The sequence below is a fragment of the Ursus maritimus genome, unplaced genomic scaffold (assembly GCF_017311325.1).
Source record: "Ursus maritimus isolate PB19 unplaced genomic scaffold, ASM1731132v1 scaffold_9, whole genome shotgun sequence".
NCBI lineage: Eukaryota > Metazoa > Chordata > Mammalia > Carnivora > Ursidae > Ursus > Ursus maritimus.
Window position 1 is genome coordinate 71683708 of NW_024427107.1, and position 16566 is coordinate 71700273.

General features: G+C 53.2%; 1 protein-coding gene across 1 annotated transcript in view; it reads left to right on the top strand.

The window, feature by feature from the left end:
• TG (thyroglobulin) overlaps positions 1-16566 on the top strand; it is a 243772-nt gene that overhangs the window by 20481 nt on the left and 206725 nt on the right. The window contains exons 11-17 of the mRNA XM_008684160.2: positions 3146-3385; positions 6344-6481; positions 6860-6937; positions 7538-7650; positions 9641-9743; positions 10772-10972; positions 15027-15239. Of these exons, the coding sequence (XP_008682382.2) occupies positions 3146-3385; positions 6344-6481; positions 6860-6937; positions 7538-7650; positions 9641-9743; positions 10772-10972; positions 15027-15239 (1086 nt within the window). The remainder of the gene's footprint in view (positions 1-3145; positions 3386-6343; positions 6482-6859; positions 6938-7537; positions 7651-9640; positions 9744-10771; positions 10973-15026; positions 15240-16566) is intronic.

Below are 16566 nucleotides of genomic sequence, written 5' to 3' on the forward strand. Positions count from 1 at the left end.
GAGTACCCACACGAGAACCTTACCATAATTTCAGATACTTTAACAGTGAATTTGGTCCTCTTTGGATCCGATTTTTGAGGCCCGAGTTGCTGAGACCAAAAGCACTTCACAACTGTAGTCGCTAGGTTTCCCGCCTTGGCCTGAGTGCCGGGCAAAGCATTCGAACCGGGCTCAGAATCTGCGGGCCTTTCTCATGAATACCAAGGCCCCATGGAGAGGAGATCACCGGGGTGTACAAGATAATCCGCCGGGAAGCAAGCATTAGGGCTTCTACCTGTAGGTAGTGTTTTCCCTTTCCTTCTAAGGTTCTGCTTTTAGTTTTGCAGTGACCTATTTTTTTTTTAGACTTTATTTATTTATTTTTTATTATATTATGTTAGTCACCATACAGTACATCCCTGGTTTTTGATGTAAAGTTCGATGATTCATTAGTTGTGCAGTGACCTGTTTTTAACAGCTGCACCAGCTGAGGGAACTAGACCTACTCATTTATTATAGTCAAACGTGTATTTGCTTTACAGATAAAGAAAGACGCATGGTCTGGGGGCACACGTTCAAACTCTTTTGTTGCTGGGGCATAGGATCCAGAGGGTTTGATGGCCAGGGGTTCGGAGCCTTGACACTACAGCGTTAGTGTCATTTTGGGAAGCTGTTAGAAATTTAGAAGCTTGGACCCCACCTGCTGAATCAACACCTGCATCGCTCCAGGTGGCCCAGGAGGCTCTGAAGCTCCAGAAAGCTCGAGAAGGGCTGGCCTAGGGGACACAGTGCTGCTTCTACTAGGGTCTTCAGCCCTGTTTCTACCACCTACTCCTCTGTGGCCAGAGTCACAACCTTGGTTTAGTCAGTAAGGTCTGGTTAGGATGAACAACTCCCTCAAAGGTTGTTGTGAGCCTTGTGAAAGGTAATCGTTGTAAAGTGCCAGGTCTGGTGCATAGAAAGTCCTTCCTAAATGGCTGTATTCATGCAAATGACAGTAAGTAATAGACTGACCGGTGACCTTCCTGCCTGTAAGCAGGGCGGATGGCTCCTGCCTCTGGCGGCATGAGGTCAGCTCCAGTCCATATCATAATCTCCAGCCTGTTTGAAATTTTGCTTTCTTTATTTAATATGTAATTATGGACAACTACTGTATACACAGTGCTGTATGATGGGACGAGAGTCCTAAGAAAGGTGTGGTGTCTGCTCTCAGGAGCTCAGAGACCGGTGGGGGAAACTGACATGTCATCATGTAAATAATAAACAGAAATGCTAGAAGTATGAGCACAGAAAACCAGTGGAGGATAAGTCCAGAGACTGGGGCAACTCACTGGTTGAGGAATTAGGTAAAGGTTTGCACTGCATCAGCTTCTAGATTGTGAAGGATGTTTGCCCAGCCAAAAATGGGTAGCAGGCCCTTCCTGATAGAGGAAATGGTATGTGCCAGGTCAGGGCAGCTGAAAAAGGGTCTGCTTTCTTGGGAATGGGGTGGGGAAAAGCTCAGTGTGGTAGGAAGGGAGGGCACTTGGGAGGGAGTGGTGGAAGAAGAAGGTAAAAGTAAATCTGGGCCAGATTTTAAGAGGTCTTATGTGTCAAAAACATCTTACGTGTCCAGTTACAGCATTTTCATTCTTTTCTGGAAGAAATGGATAGCAAGCATAGGTTTCTAGATGGCAGTTTTCGCTTCAGGGATTCCTGACCCCTGGGATTGGTAGAGTAGATGATTTGATCAAGAACATCCACAGAAAGCAATAATGTCTTCAGATTCCGAAGTCGAGGGTTTCTGCTGATTCCGTGCTGTCAAAAGAACCCGCTGAACACATTCACTGTTGAGTTCACAAAGGGATTGGCTGTGAGTAAATATGGCCAGTGTGACTTTTGTTCATAGTGACAATTTCGAAGACAAGATGTGCCAGACACTGTGCCATGTTCTTCAGCTGCAATACCTCATAGAATAATTATGAAAAGATGTCCCAGTCATCCCCACTTCACAGATCACCAGACTGAAGCTCAGAAGAGTTAAGCACATTATCCAAAATTACACAGCTAGTAAGTGAGGACACTGATGTTTGAATCCACGCTCGGAGAGCCATACTCTTTTCTCTTTGCAAGAATAATTCTCTACTAACCTACAGTGCTTCCCTTCAACTTTTGGTGTCCATCCATCCACCCGTTTATCCACTAATCCATCCATCCATCCACCCGTTTATCCACTCATCCATCCACCCATCCATCCATCTATCCGTTTACCTACTCTCCCATCCATCCATCCATCCATCCATCCATCCATCCATCCATCCATCCGTTTATCTACTCTCCCATCCATCCATCCATCCATCCATCCATCCATCCGTTTATCTACTCTCCCATCCATCCATCCATCCATCCATCCATCCATCCATCCATCCCTCCATCCATCTGTTTATCTACTCTCCCATCCATCTAGCCATCCATGCATCCATCCATCCATCCATCCATCCATCCATCCATCCATCCAGCCGTTTATCTACTCTCCCATCCATCCATCCATCCATCCATCCATCCATCCATCCACCCACCCATCCATCCAGCCATCCATCCATCCATCCATCCATCCATCCATCCATCCATCCCTCCATCCATCTGTTTATCTACTCTCCCATCCATCTAGCCATCCATGCATCCATCCATCCATCCATCCATCCATCCATCCATCCATCCATCTATCCATCCATGCATTCATATCTGTCTATTCTTCCATTGGAGGCAGCTGGTCAAGATCTCTGGTTCTAGAGTCCTACTGAGTAGACTAGAACTCTGAGTCAACTACTTGCTAGCTAGGATGGAGCCTACATGACTTTAAGTTGTATGGCTTCTCCATGCCTCAGTTTCTCGTCTGTAACACACCGATAAGAATACTATCTTATTGGGCTGTTGTATAGCTTAAATTAGCTTGTCTGTGTAAATGTGTTAGTGTAACATCCAGCGTGGAGTAGACATTAGCTAGTGCTCGACTTCTTACACAGCAGGTCCTCTGTCAATGGTGAGTGACTGAAGTTGTGGAGATGAAACCGAAGGAACATTCCAGGCTGTAAAAAGATCTGGGTGAAGGAAATAGCTGTGGCAGACATGTGTGCATGTCTCAGAGGGGGCGAGGTGTCCAGCCATGATGTTTTTATTCCCCCAGGTCCTGGCTCTTGTGAGAAGGTGAAGCTTCGTGTCCTGCAGTTCATTAAGGAAACAGAAGAGATCGTCTTGGCTTCCAACAGTTCTTGGTTCCCTCTGGGAGAGAGTTTCCTAGCGGCCAAAGGAATCCGGCTGACCGATGAGGAACTCTCCCTTCCTCCACTCTCTCCATCCCGGGAGTCTTTCTCAGAGAAGTTTCTGAGTGGGGGCGATTATGCCATTCGTCTGGCGGCTCAGTCTAGTGAGTGTCACGCTCTTTGACTTCTTGTTCCAGCTCGTCGGGGAGGCAGGGGCTTGGGTTAGTTGCTCTTCAGTCCTCCTCAAGACTTTGTGGCCCTGGTTTTCCCAGGCCGGTGGGTCCCCGGGGAAGAAAAGACAAGGTGGTTTTGTGTATCTGCCAAAGCTGGAAGGATCCACACCTCTCCAGGATGTTCCCGAATCCACCAGCACGGCCACTTGGGGGCAGGTCTCTACATTTCATCACGCAGATGGTGCCCACGGCCCACCACACAGCCAGACATTCTTGCTAGAATGTGAGGGGTTCCCAGCCCGAAATGCTCATGGTCTGTTCTGAAGCTTCCCTCTACTTCCATTGGAAAAAGGAGTTGCGCGAGAACGGTGCCCACACTCACCATCCATGATTCTTCTCAGATGCAGAGACTGGGGTTCAGTCACATGCCCGAGTTAACCCAATGAATAGCTGGTGGAGCCTGGATGGTTCTGGCCCCAAGCCTGTGTCCCCTGCTTAGCTGACCCCTGGTGCCCAGAGTCTGGGGCTGTCTCATCCCAAAGCCCCTGCTCGTCCTCCACCACCCGCAGCCTCTGAGGCAGGAGGTCTGACCTCTCTCCCGGGTCTCTTATTGTCCCCACACCAGCTGGGCAGGGACAAACATTTCCTCTACTGCAAGCATCCTGAGTTCCCCACTCCTTGTCAGACGATCTCAGTGGATTCCCTGTCTGGGGTTTTCTGGGCTTGGGTCCCACAACAGCAAAGCGGTGCTCCCCCTGACAACATCTGTGCCAGGACGAGAGCCCCCCACTCCTGCAGGCCAGAGCCTCCCTGATTTCTCCCCCATGGATGTCTGCTGCTACCGCCTGGGGATGGGGACTCAGGTGTCTTTGCTCTCCAAACCCCAGTGAGACTCTCCCAAGTGCCATCTTTGTTTTCCGCCTTGCTGCCATGCCGGTTGTCTCTCTTGGAGCACGAGACACCACGTCTTGTTCATCTTTATATCACGGGGCCCGGCACAGTGCCTGACAGAGAGTGGGAAGCTGGTAAATGTTGCTAAACTATCCTCCTTGCTTCTTTTGTCCCTGCTTTCTTTCTCTTCCTCAGAGACTTGGGGATTTCTGCTTTTGGCAAGACACCAGTTGTGTTCCATTTTGTCCCTGGACAAGATTTGATGTCATCAGAGGGATCCGTGGGATTGATGCTCCTGCAGATGTGAGCACTGGTCAGGGAGGGGACGTGAGCAGAAGGGGAGAAGTACTTCTTGGTGCCGTAGAGACCTAGTCACTGAATGGCACGATGGCATTTTCTTCAGAAGTCAAGTTAGGGAAGTTCCTCTCTACCTAGCATCACGCTCTGACTTTGCATGTCTAAGGCGGTAGTGAAAAGAGGAAGGGTCCATAGAGAAGGACCTGGATTGCTCATTTCTCTTGAATCCCTCAAGATGAGAGGAGGTGTCTCTAACCTTGCAGAGGAGAGGAAGCTCTTTGTGTGTCGGCCTCCAGGTCCTGCAGAGTCTGGGGATTGAGAGCCCAGGGGCAAAAGAGATGAAGGGTCACGAGTGTCTTTGGCCAACAACATATGGTCACAGTGTCCTTGGGCTTAAGGAGGGTGAAGGAGGGGTGTGGGAGTCCTTGAACTCGGCTGCGCTTGGCATGAGTTTGATGATCTTTTGATATAAATGTCACACTTACCCTGTTGGGTAAGTATTAGAGCCATTTCTTCGATGGGGAAACTGTGGCTCAGAGAAATTAGGCAACTAGCTCATGACCGCTAAGATCACTCATGATAACCAAGAGGTGGTGTGCCAGGATTCGGGTAGAGCTCGTCAGACTCATGAGTCCTGTCCTGCATGCCAGACCGCTTTCTGGGGTCCTGGTCTTCTCGAGGGGTTCTGACCGTGGGCTGGTGGTGTCTTGGGAGCTGCCAGCCCATCTCTGAGAGAAGCAAGTCGGGAGAAGTGCTCCAATGTGAGGCCGGCCACTGCTCGCTGGGCTGCCCCAGATGTGACCCTGGGGCTGCACCCCTTCCCACCCCATAAGCCCGCCCCAAGCGCCAGCAGGAGTGGAGAGGTCGTTGAGGGGGTAGGACTTGAGAAAGGATCTGGGGGGACAGTTCCTGGCTACTTAGGAGGAAGATGGTGCTGGGAGCAAGTCAGACTTGGGTGGGAGAACTGTGAGCCCCAGTAATACGTACGATATCTAGTCTGTCAATAGTGGGGAGCGCGGCGGGAGAAAGCCAGGCAGGGCAGGGGATGCCAAGTGCTGAGGACGGTGCCATCTGAACACAGGATGACCCTCTGTGTGTCACTTAGCCTGCCCCACTGAGCACTTCCCACGCCTCGGGATGACAGCACAGACTGCCTGGGCTGTTGTGAAGACCAGATCCGATTTTGTGGGGAAGGCGCTAAAGCACTGGATTGAAGGGCTTGGCAGGGAAGGCAAGAGGCAGGTTGTCACACAGTGGCTTCTTGTGTTCAGGACCAGTCCCTCCACTTCTCACCGTGAGCCTGGGGTAAGCTGCATCACCTGTGCCTCAGTTTACCACTGTCAGATGGGGTGATGTCACCCCTCGTAGAGGGTTGCTGTGAGGCTCCCGTTAGCTAAAACATATTTAGATTGTGCTTGGCACGTAATGAATGTTACAGAAATGCCACCTGTGGTTACCACCGTCTCACGTGCCTGAGGACACGTCACTGACCTAATCTGCACCCTATGGAGGTGATTCGAAGAACAGCAGTGATCCCTTCAAACTGCAGCTCTGCATTTTTATTTTTAAAGGACAACCTGGCGAGCGCCAATCTGCTTTGAAGGTGCCTCTGTCATACTTTGGGTGGCAATGTTTGTCACGTCCATAAGAAGGCCTGTGTTGGCACAAGGACACGCGTGGTTGTCAGCAACAGAGCCCACACTGCTGAGGCCCTTCCAGGTTGGAGGCTCACATGGCTGCTCTCCTCTGTCCCCCCTGCAGCCCTTGACTTCTATCAAAGACGTGGCTTTCTCCTGGGGGATTCCACACGCGCATCCGCCCTTCCGCGGCCCGGCCCCTACGTGCCCCAGTGCGATGCGTGGGGAGGCTGGGAGCCCGTGCAGTGCCATGCCGGGACTGGTGAGCGGGGATGGGCACCCTGGGGCGGGGGTGTGTGTGTATGTGGTGTAGTGACACCCCCCTTTCTCATTGAGAGCAAAGGGCTTTGTGCTGGGATCAGTGAGCTGGACTCTAGGCCCCTCCTTGGCAGCTGGTGGCAAATCCCTTAGTGTCTCCGGACTTTGGTTTTCCCAGCTGTACTATGGGAGTTGTGACCCATTAGCCTGAAGATCTAGTGAGTCATTGCGGGAGGGATTGGGGGTGACTGTGGACAGGGGTGGGCAGGGAGGAGTAGATGTGGGACTTGCTGGTACTGCTATGAATGCACAGAAGGACAGTTATTTGGGGGCCTGTCCCCCCGGGCACCTCCTAAACTTCTGAGCCCTGGCTCTTTCCTAGGGTACTGCTGGTGTGTGGACGGGAAGGGAGAGTACGTCCCTGCCTCGCTGACTGCCCGCTCCCCACAGATCCCCCAGTGTAAGTGAAGCCAAGGGGCTCTCCCCCTCCCGCCCCCGCCCCGACCACGGTGGTGGGCACTCTAGGCCCATGGTGACAGCTGTTATTACACAACTTAGGGATGCCCATGGGTCAGCCCCCGAGGACCCTCAGACCAGCCCCCGAGGGCAAGCAGGCCACATTTTCCCACTTCTCCAAGCCTGGAAGACTTTCGTGATCTTGGCCCTGCCTGATCTGGACACCTAGCTTCCTTGGTGGAGAGAGTTACTGACCGTGGAGAAAGAGCCCGGAGTCCCCTTCCTCCCACCTCCTCCCAGGGCACATTCATCCACTTCTGTAGTCTAACAGCCTGCCAACCATCCCACAGCTGCCCTAGAGGCCGGACTCCCTCCTGGGGCTCGGACCCATGTCATCAAGGCCCACGTCACATCTCAAGGATGATACACCACCCCTCCTCCTTGGGTCTCTGTCCCTGAAGCATGGCCTGCTTCTCCTCTGAGGTTCAGCTGTGTGTGCAGGACACCTCCATCTACCCTGATGCTGGGCCTGCCTGGGCTGCCCACTCTCCCCGGACACCCATGGCCAGTCAGTTAAGAGCTTCTCTCTCTCTCTCTCTCTCAGGCCCCACCTCCTGTGAGACATCTCGAGCCAGTGGGCTGCTTTCCAGTTGGAAACAGGCTGCATCCCAGGGAAACCCATCTCCAAAAGACCTGTTCATCCCAACCTGCCTGGAGGTAAGGCTCCAAAGGCCCAGGAAGGTTTGAGATGGGAGCCAGCGCTTTTTCCCATACGCTGAGGATGATTTTTCTAGTTTTCAATAAACCTGTTTTAGTTAAAAACTCACAGGTAGTTCTAGGCCGGGCTTTTGTCTTCACCCTGCCAGACCCTGGCTGTGGGACCTTGGGCTATTTACTTACCTTCTCTGGGCTCCAGTGTGCTGTATTCGATCCCAAGATTGGGCCGCATTTTTATCCTACCTAGTGCGAGGGTTGTCTTGAGGCCCCAAGGAAATACCTTCCCAGAAAAGTCTTTGCAAAACAATCGGCACTTACATACTTGCGGCTCTGCTTTTCCTAAAGTCATCTTGGCCACATTTCTATGCCCGTCATATCTGTGTCTTAATAGAAAGGGAAGACAATATAATATTACCCTGCTCAGATCGCCAGATGATCGCAGGAACAGATGCAAAACCCCCAAAGAAAGGATTCTTGGGGAGTCTTAACCGCTTACTTGCCGAGTGACAGCAGTCTCCTGCTCAGCCCCTGGCAGTTTCTGGAAGCCAGAAGAAATCATCCCTGTAGAAGTTACAGATCACCGAGCAAAATGGTCCTTATTACTATTATTTATTATTGTTGCTGTTTGGCACTGTGGACATGGATCCCAGCTACTACCGAGTTTACAGAGGAATGAGCCTCTTTAGCTTTTCATCTTGGCTAACAACCCCCTCCTGCTGGAACGGAAGTCTCTTCCACCGTCCTGGGTACCCGCGTCAGCCCACGGAGAAGGAGCAGTGGAAGCCACAGCTTCTGTCGCAGGGAGAAGCGATTCTGAGCAGGTCCTAAGCAGGCGGATTCTCAGTCTGCCTCCCGGGGAGGCCCCAGTGCCAGGGACAGGACCCAAGTCTCTACTGCCCCAACAGGACGGCTGTGCCTTTGACCCACCCCCCTAGGAGAAGTTCAATTAGTGACTACAGTCTTCTCCATTTTAAGCCTTTATCCTGTAAAATGTTCTCAAACCTTTGCTTGGCTTTGAATCTTACCCGTATAGCTGCCAACCCATGTAAACAGGGGCGGACACCTGATCTCTCTGGGCCTCTCTGTGTAGAAAGGGGACAGTAGGGTCCCTGCCTTCTCGGGGCTGAGTGACACTTTGCACTTGGGGGGATTGGCACAGAGTGGTCCTCCTGGTTATGTCCCCTGTGAATGTCGGGTGCTATTACTGTCATTTCTTGCCTGTGAACAAGGCACAGCAGAGTATGAAATGAGAGGTGCCCAGCAGAAGCTCAGGGAAGCACTCAGTGACAGACAGGAAGCTGGCAGGCGGCTGGTTTCCTCAGCGCACCTGCTGGTTCTTACAGTTTTCTGTTCTAGACACAGGAGACATGACATTTTCTGCCATCAAGAACTCCTAGAAGGAGTGCATGCAAGCATCAATCTAGTCCTACCTCCTTTTCCTTTTAGTGGGGAAACTGAGGCCCAGTGGATTGAAGGGCTTTGCTCAGTGTTCCCCGGCTGGTCCCAGGACAGTCTGGGAGAGAAGGGCCCAGACAGATATGGTCTGGGCAGCTGCCTTCTACTGATTTCTTTATTCTCTGTCACAGATGTTATAGACCCCTTTCTCCTAAGGATGCTTGTGGAAAATCATTTCTGGAACTGGGGGGAGTTTGGTGCGGGACAGTGGCTGGGCTTTGGGGCTGGGTGGGTTTAGAACCCGCCTGGCTCTGCTGTTCTCCAGCTATGGGATGTTGCTCTGATGCGTCCCCACTCTGAGGCTCAGTTTCCCCCACCTTAGAAGGAGATAACTGTGGACCTGGCCTCATGGGGTGGTTATAACCATCAATTCAAAGAACGTATGTCAAGGGTTGGGAGCAGAATAGCGTCTTCCTCTCTTTTTGGAGAAACCATCACCAGTAGTTTTGAAAGGAACATTCTGGACATCTGCCCACTGACCTGTGGGCTGCAACAGCATCTTCCCTGGGGTGACTTGCCCTCGGCTTTGTCTCAGACAGGAGAGTTTGCCAGGCTGCAGGAGTCGGAGGCCGGCAGCTGGTGTGTGGACCCGGCCTCGGGGGCCGGCATGCCACCCGGCACGAACAGCAGCACCCCATGTGAGTGGTCGTCTCTCCCCCTGCCCCAACCCCTGCTGTGAGCACTGGCTCCCCATCCCAGCTCCACTGCTTCCCGGGCTGTGGAAGCCTCTCCCCTCACTAAGTCTCAGGTTCCTCGTCCGTGAAGTAGGGGCAGGATTCCCTCACCCCAGTGGGATCTTCGGCAGGGGGTGGGCTGTGCTGTGTAAGCAAGAAGCTCAGACCAGCACGGTCCCAGCTGAAGCGGCACTGGGGCTTTCTCGGGGATACTAGCTGGACATCACGGATGCCACGCCAGCCCCCGCCTGGTCCCTCAGCCTCCAGCCTGGCCCTGTGGTCTGCTTTCCACGGTGAAGTCCAGATGATGTCCCTAAAGTGCAAAGATGCAGATGTCCCTCCTCCGTGTCGCCGGGGTCCTCGGCCCCAGCGCCTCACCGTGGCTCATGGCCCGGCGATGTCTGGCCCCTGCACCTTCCTTTGCTTCTCCTCTTTCTCCCTTCTCTTGTTCTCAGGATCTGGGGGTTATAAACTGTAGTCACACTTTTCAAGAAGGAGGGTGCTCTCCCCCAGCCCCCCTCCCCCCGGCCTTCACGTGTTTTGGTTCGGCCACCTGCACTACTTATGCCCTCCCCACCTAGTTCCTACCCAGACCACGCATCAGTCCTTCCGGACGTCTTCGTGCCCTCCTTTCCAGAGCCGAGCGCAGTGATGTCTGCAGGCTCCCAGACTACCCTGCACATCGTCCATGGTTCCCTTCTCTCCACTAAAATTCCTCCCGCACTTGTTAAATCTCCTTAAAGACTCTACGTTCCTTGAGAGCAGTGCGTGTGTGTGCATGTGTGTGCGTGTGTGTGTGGAGGGGGAGTAGGGATCTGACCAAGGCCCAGTCTTTGCCCTGTCCTAGCCCACACCACAGTGGGAAGACAGCCCCAGACCCTGGAGGGCCCAGCAGGTGGGTGGCAGCAGGTGGCCGTGGGTGGCAGTTGGGAGCGGTGGGTGGTGGCAGCCGTGTGGGCCATGGGGCCCATTTGGCCTGTCTTTGTGTCCAGGCCCGAGCCTCTGTGAAGTACTCCCGAGTGGGGTCCTGTCCAAGAGAGCCAGCTCAGTCTATACCCCAGCCTGCAGGGCAGAAGATGGAGGATTTTCCCCCGTGCAGTGTGATCCAGCCCAGGGCAGCTGCTGGTGTGTCCTGGACAGTGGAGAGGAGGTGCCTGGGACCCGTGTGGCCGGGAGCCAGCTGGCCTGTGAGAGTAAGCCGTGACCCCTGGAGGGGCTCCCTGGGCTGGTGGGGGGTTGCTGCTCGTCTCTTCCTTTACTCAGGCTGGGGAGGACTCCCAAGGCACAGAAGAGTGGGGGTGGGAGGGGGATGGTTGCAGTCGGTTCTCATGATGCCAAAACCTGTGTCTACTTCCTAAAAGTGCTCAGCACTGGAGCTGAAGTCAAGGGGGTCCGTACAGGGATCCCCAGAGCCGGCAGCTCAGAAGCTCGGCTGCTGGCCTGCTGGGGGTTCTGGGTCTTGTTCTCCCCATCCTCGAGTGGGGAAGGGGGTCTGATAGCAGGAGCTCGGTGGGGATGGGTCCATCCCAACTGGGAGGCTTCAGAAATTTGTGGAGGTATCGATTTATTTTTAGTTTTAGTTCAAAAAATTGTTTTGGTATCAAATATTGAACTGTCTATCAGATAACTATATATTAGAATATTGAAGCACATGATTACAGATGAAAATCTGTTACTTGATTCTCAATTACTTACCCTTTATTTCTCCTGTGTACTCAAGTCATGAGACATTATAGTCCTTTTGAAATTTATATGAGCAGGTAGGTTAGACTCTGTGAATTCTGTCTCAGGACAGTAAAGGAAGATGCTGCAGAATATTTATTACAAATTATTGCGTTGAGTCTGGTGGGATCGAGGAATACTGCTCTGTGATTCTGATTTCATTGCAGTTGCCTTTCCTTAGCTGTCGTTATTGGCTTATTGCTTTATTTTAAGATTTCGTAGTCTGTCAGCAACATTCTGGAACCGCGGAGACATTTCGTTAGGCCTAGTGGATTACATGCATAAAAAGAATCGCCGTGGATTTGTTAATGTATATTTATATTTGGAAGGAGACGGGGGAGGCTGCAAAAGCAGGGTGGAAGGAACAGCTGCCCCCTCCTTTATGGGACTCCTTCCCTTTTGTCTCTTCCCCCTCCTGCGGTGCGCCCACGCCTTTCCCCCCATTCCTTTCCTCCCGAGCTCTGGTGTACGCTTCTGTCCAGGGCCTGGACGAGGCAGGATGCTGTCATGCTCATCTCTGGCGCCTTGAGCAGCTGTCCCCTGGCAGGAAATGTAGGCGGTGCCCTGTGGGTATTTATGGGCAGAACTCCTTGCTGTGTGCTTCCCACAGAGGTGCAGTGCCCGCCTTAGGGTGGAAACAGCATCCGGCTTCCTCGGCATCTAAGAGTGGCGCTCACTCACTGTCTGGGACTGAGGACGCAGACTGACGTGTCTCCTCCAGGAACAGGTGTGGGAGCACAGCTCCTATGAGGTTGGGGAAGACCCTAGGTGACATGGCCTTGCCTGATTCCAGGATAGTAGTTCATGTGTGCAGAGATTTACCCGCTTAAAGGTGCTTTTCACATCTCTTAGTTCAGTTTGGCTCCCCAACAATGCGGATAAATAGAATGGTCCCATCTCCCCATATTATGGAGGGCAGAACTCACAGAGGCTCACAGATGTTCATTAGCACGTCCAGAGTCACACAGCTAGCAAGTGGGACAGCCAGCCTCAATGAGAGACGCTATTCTTCCTGACGTTTCTGCCGAGTGGGGGAGGAGAAAACTCAGACGTGGGGGCCAGGCAGACTTGAATGTCACCTCTTCCACTCCCTTGCTGGGTAACCTTGGGCTGGTTCCTTAACCTCTCTGGACCTCAGTTTCCCAGTCTGTGAAATGGACAGGGAGTACTGTTACCATATCTTGAGTCATTGTTAGGATTCATTCAAATAGTCTCTGTCAACTTCTCAGCCTGGTGGCTCAGAGCACAGCCTCGGGGGTCATGCCTGGTTCCCTCCCGGCTGCCCTAGGACTTAAAGCAGAGAGGCTAACCTCCCCGTGCTTCAGTGTCCTCACCTGTGGGCCGAGGGTGACAACAGTCCTCCCTCACAGAGTTGCTTTGAAGATGAAATCAGTTCGGGGGAGACACTCAGGACAGCCCCGGCCCACAGTCACCGAGCTGTGTGTCCCTGGACAAGTCACTTAGCCCCTCTGAGCCTCCACTTTCCCCATCTCTGAGATGACCCCTGCCTGAGTCAGGATAGAGCCGGGCCCTTGGAGATATCAGCAGGTGATTATAACAGACAGTGTGGAGGGCTCCGAAGAGGATATACTGGTGGCCAGGGAGCACAGAGGAGGGGACAGCAGTGGGGGGGTGGTCCTTTCCCATTTCTGAGCAGCACCGGGTAAGGGGAAGTGTGGCCCTTATCTGCTGGGGTAGTGGTTAGATTCAAAGGACTTGTGCCCAACTGCTGGCTCTGTCCCTCCGAATCCTCAAAATTCACTTTCTTCATCTGTGAAGGGAGGATGATAATACCGGGCGGCCTACCTCATGGGCTATTTTGAGTAAGGTGCAGTTAAATAGTGATTATGACAGAGTTTCACAAACTCTAAAACTCGTGGTAACTATCAGATATGATGGCGAGGGGAAGCTTACCCTTGTAGGGCACCAGATGCTCCTTCTTTGTTCTGAAAGGATTAATTCACATCCTACAATTTCCAAAGCAGGCAGTAATGTAGTCTTCTTGCGGTTATTCCTAATAACGACTAGCATTAGTGACCATTTCTTATGTGCCAGTAATTTCTTTGAGCTCTTTATGTGCCTTAATTCTTTTGGATTCTCACCATCCCTAGGAGGTGGGGGTCATTGCTGTTCTCGCCATTTTACGGGGGAGGAAACTGAGTCACAGAGAAGTTAATTAACATGCTGAGGGTGATCAGCTAGGAAGTGACTGAGCCAGGATTCAAAACCTGGCAGGCTGCCCCCTGAACCCACAGGCTGACTCTCCCCATCCCCACGGACACATGGCACTTGGACTCACGAAGCCCACCGCTAATTATTGCACAACCTCGGTCAGACGCCAGTGTTGGTATTAGAAAGAAGCCTGGGCTGTACCCTGGGGGTCAGAATGGGTCATTCTCTATCTTTGAGGCCCCCAAGTACTCTCGAGTCACACGCGGATTGCAGATGTCAAAACCAGACCCATGCACGCAGCAAGGCTGTGCCCGAGAATCAGATAATTAAAACTCTGGTCAGGTATGGAAGTGTCCCACTGAGTGTGTCTGTTCTTTCATTTACTCGTTTGCTCACTTACTTAACATATATTCCTGGACCTTGTGTTCTGGGGGAACAGAGGAGAGGCACCCCCTTTCCTGCCCTGGCTCCGTGCAGCAGGGAGACCAGCGTGCAGATGGTAAGTCTTGGATGATTGACAATGTGGAGGTCCACCCCAGGAGGCCTGAGAGCTCGCTACGTCCGCCTGGGAGAGCCACAGAGGGTGTTAGAAAGCGGGAGATGTTGAGCTGATAATGCAGGGTCAAAAAAGAAATCCTCTAGGTAGCTGGGCAGGCAGAGGGAAGGGCATGGGCGGGGTGTTCAAGCAAGCTGTATTCAGGGATGGACAGCCCAGTGGAGGCAGAGGGGCTGGAGGGGACGAGAGAGGAGAGGGAAGTGCGGGTCAGTGGGTCCTCAGGGCAATTGAGAGCCCGTGTTCTGCTTCTCTGTGGCTTCTCCACCGTCAGGGGTGCCTGGATTGGATGTAGGAGCAGAAAGGCAAGGAGCCAGGTGTGGAAGCTTCTGGGGATAGCCGTTTGGGAACAGGTGGCTAACACCTAAATGAAGGGAGTGCAGTGGGGATGGAAAGTCAGAAAGGGGTCATCTGCAGCCCTCCCTAGTTCTGGACAAGGGGATGGGACCATCTAGCGGGCTGCCACATGTTGGCTTGGGACAACTGGGGGCCGGGGTGCATGTTGAGCTTGGGACACTGACGGGGAAGCAGACCCGGCCGCCGCAAGCGAGGAGGTCTGGTGCGCTGGCTCCGATGTGGAGAAGACCAGTTGGCAATTGGATTTACAGGTGGGAAGGAGCTCTGAGGATCCGAGCAGGGGACGAAGATCTGGGAGCGGTTCCTGCTCGGAGTCTGTTCAAGCAGAGAGGATGAGCTCGCCCAAGAAGAGGGTGGAGAGGGAGGGGAGCGGGCCGGGGAAGGGGAGAAGTCAGAGCCCCCTTGTGTGGCTCGTGCCCATGGTGGCTCCTCTTTCTTTCCAGGCCCCCAGTGCCCGCTGCCCTTCAACACGTCGGATGTGGCTGGTGGAGTGATCCTGTGTGAGCGAGCCTCGGGCGCGGGAGGGGCCCCCGTCCAGCGGTGCCAGCTGTGGTGCTACCGGGGCTACCAGAGTGCCTTTCCGCCGGGGCTGCTGGTGTGCAGCCTTGAGAAGGGACGCTGGGAGTCCCAACCGCCCCAGCCCCAGGCCTGCCAGCGTGAGTGTCTGCCCAGCACCCTGCTTTCTCTCGGGGCTCAGGGCTGAGCACCTGCATTTTCCCCGCCCAAATGTAGCATTTCCACAGTAAGCCAGGTGGCATCAGGAGCAGGAGAGAGGGTCCAAAGAAGCATGTTCTTTTAGAAGGAGCAGATGTGCTTCACAGACTCCTAGGGTTAAGCTTTGGTTGGGGCTTCTCTGGAGCAGTCTGCTCCTTAGGAGGACTGCCAGCATTTCGGGCTCTCCTGGGATATCTTGGATACAGGAGTGTAATCAGGAGGTACGTGTTCCGATGGCCATATTGGTTACTGTGGTGTCGACAAGCTCAGAACTGTTTGGCCTCTGAGAGCGACGCTGACTCACCAGCCTCTCTCTGGGGTCTGTCTGGGGCTCCACGGCTAATGCCTGGCAGAGCTGGGGCTGGACTGTCCAGGGGGGCATCGGTTCTGATCGCTGTGGGGCCGGGCCCTCTGAATATCAGCAGAGTTCCTCTCTCCTGCTCTCCCACTGAGCCTGTTTGCACGCCCACGTGGCTGTGAGGCAACACTGAGCTCTGACCACATCTGCCTTGGCTGAGGCTGGCCACGGTTACTCACTGCCTGGCAGGGCAGGGGCGGATGCTGGGACCCGGTGCTGGGTCCACCCAGGGCACTGGGAGGGGTGTCTGAGAGAGAGGCCCAGATCCTGGGCCTGTCACAAGGCTCTGGTGGCTGTCAGAAAACAGTATTTGTGGCAAAGCTTTCTGGGATTGAAAAAAATGTTTCCAGAAGGGCACCTGGGTGGCTCAGTCAGTTAAGTGTCTGGTTCTTGATTTTGGCTCAGGTCACGATCTCGGGGTGGTGGGATCAAGCCCCACTTTGGGCTCTGCACTGGGTGTGGAGTCTGCTTAGGATTCTCCCCTTTGCCTCTCTCCCCCCTAAAAAATGTGATCCAGAAAAAGGTCAATCTGATTTGGACAAATACATGGTCTGTCCCCCTGACAGTGACAAAGTGGCCTAAGCTGAAGTTAAGACCAGGCTAGTCAAGACTGGATCTGGAGCAAGGCACTTGGGGGAAGAGGGGAATGGGTCTTGAGCTCGTAACGTTGTGGACAGGGCCGTTGTGTATGACAGTGTAGGTTGTGCACTGAGCAATCTTAGAGAATACTCTGTCTTTCATATAGTCTATGGTGTCTCCTCTTAACTGGCAAAATCATGTGTACTGGTCCTGTGCGAGTGAAAGATAATATGGAAGATTTTGCAAGAAGAATGTCCAGGACCCCCAAATGTCTGCTAGCCTGGTTTAGAAGCTGAGGCAGGACTGAGCTTGCCATGAGGGTGCTAAGTCAT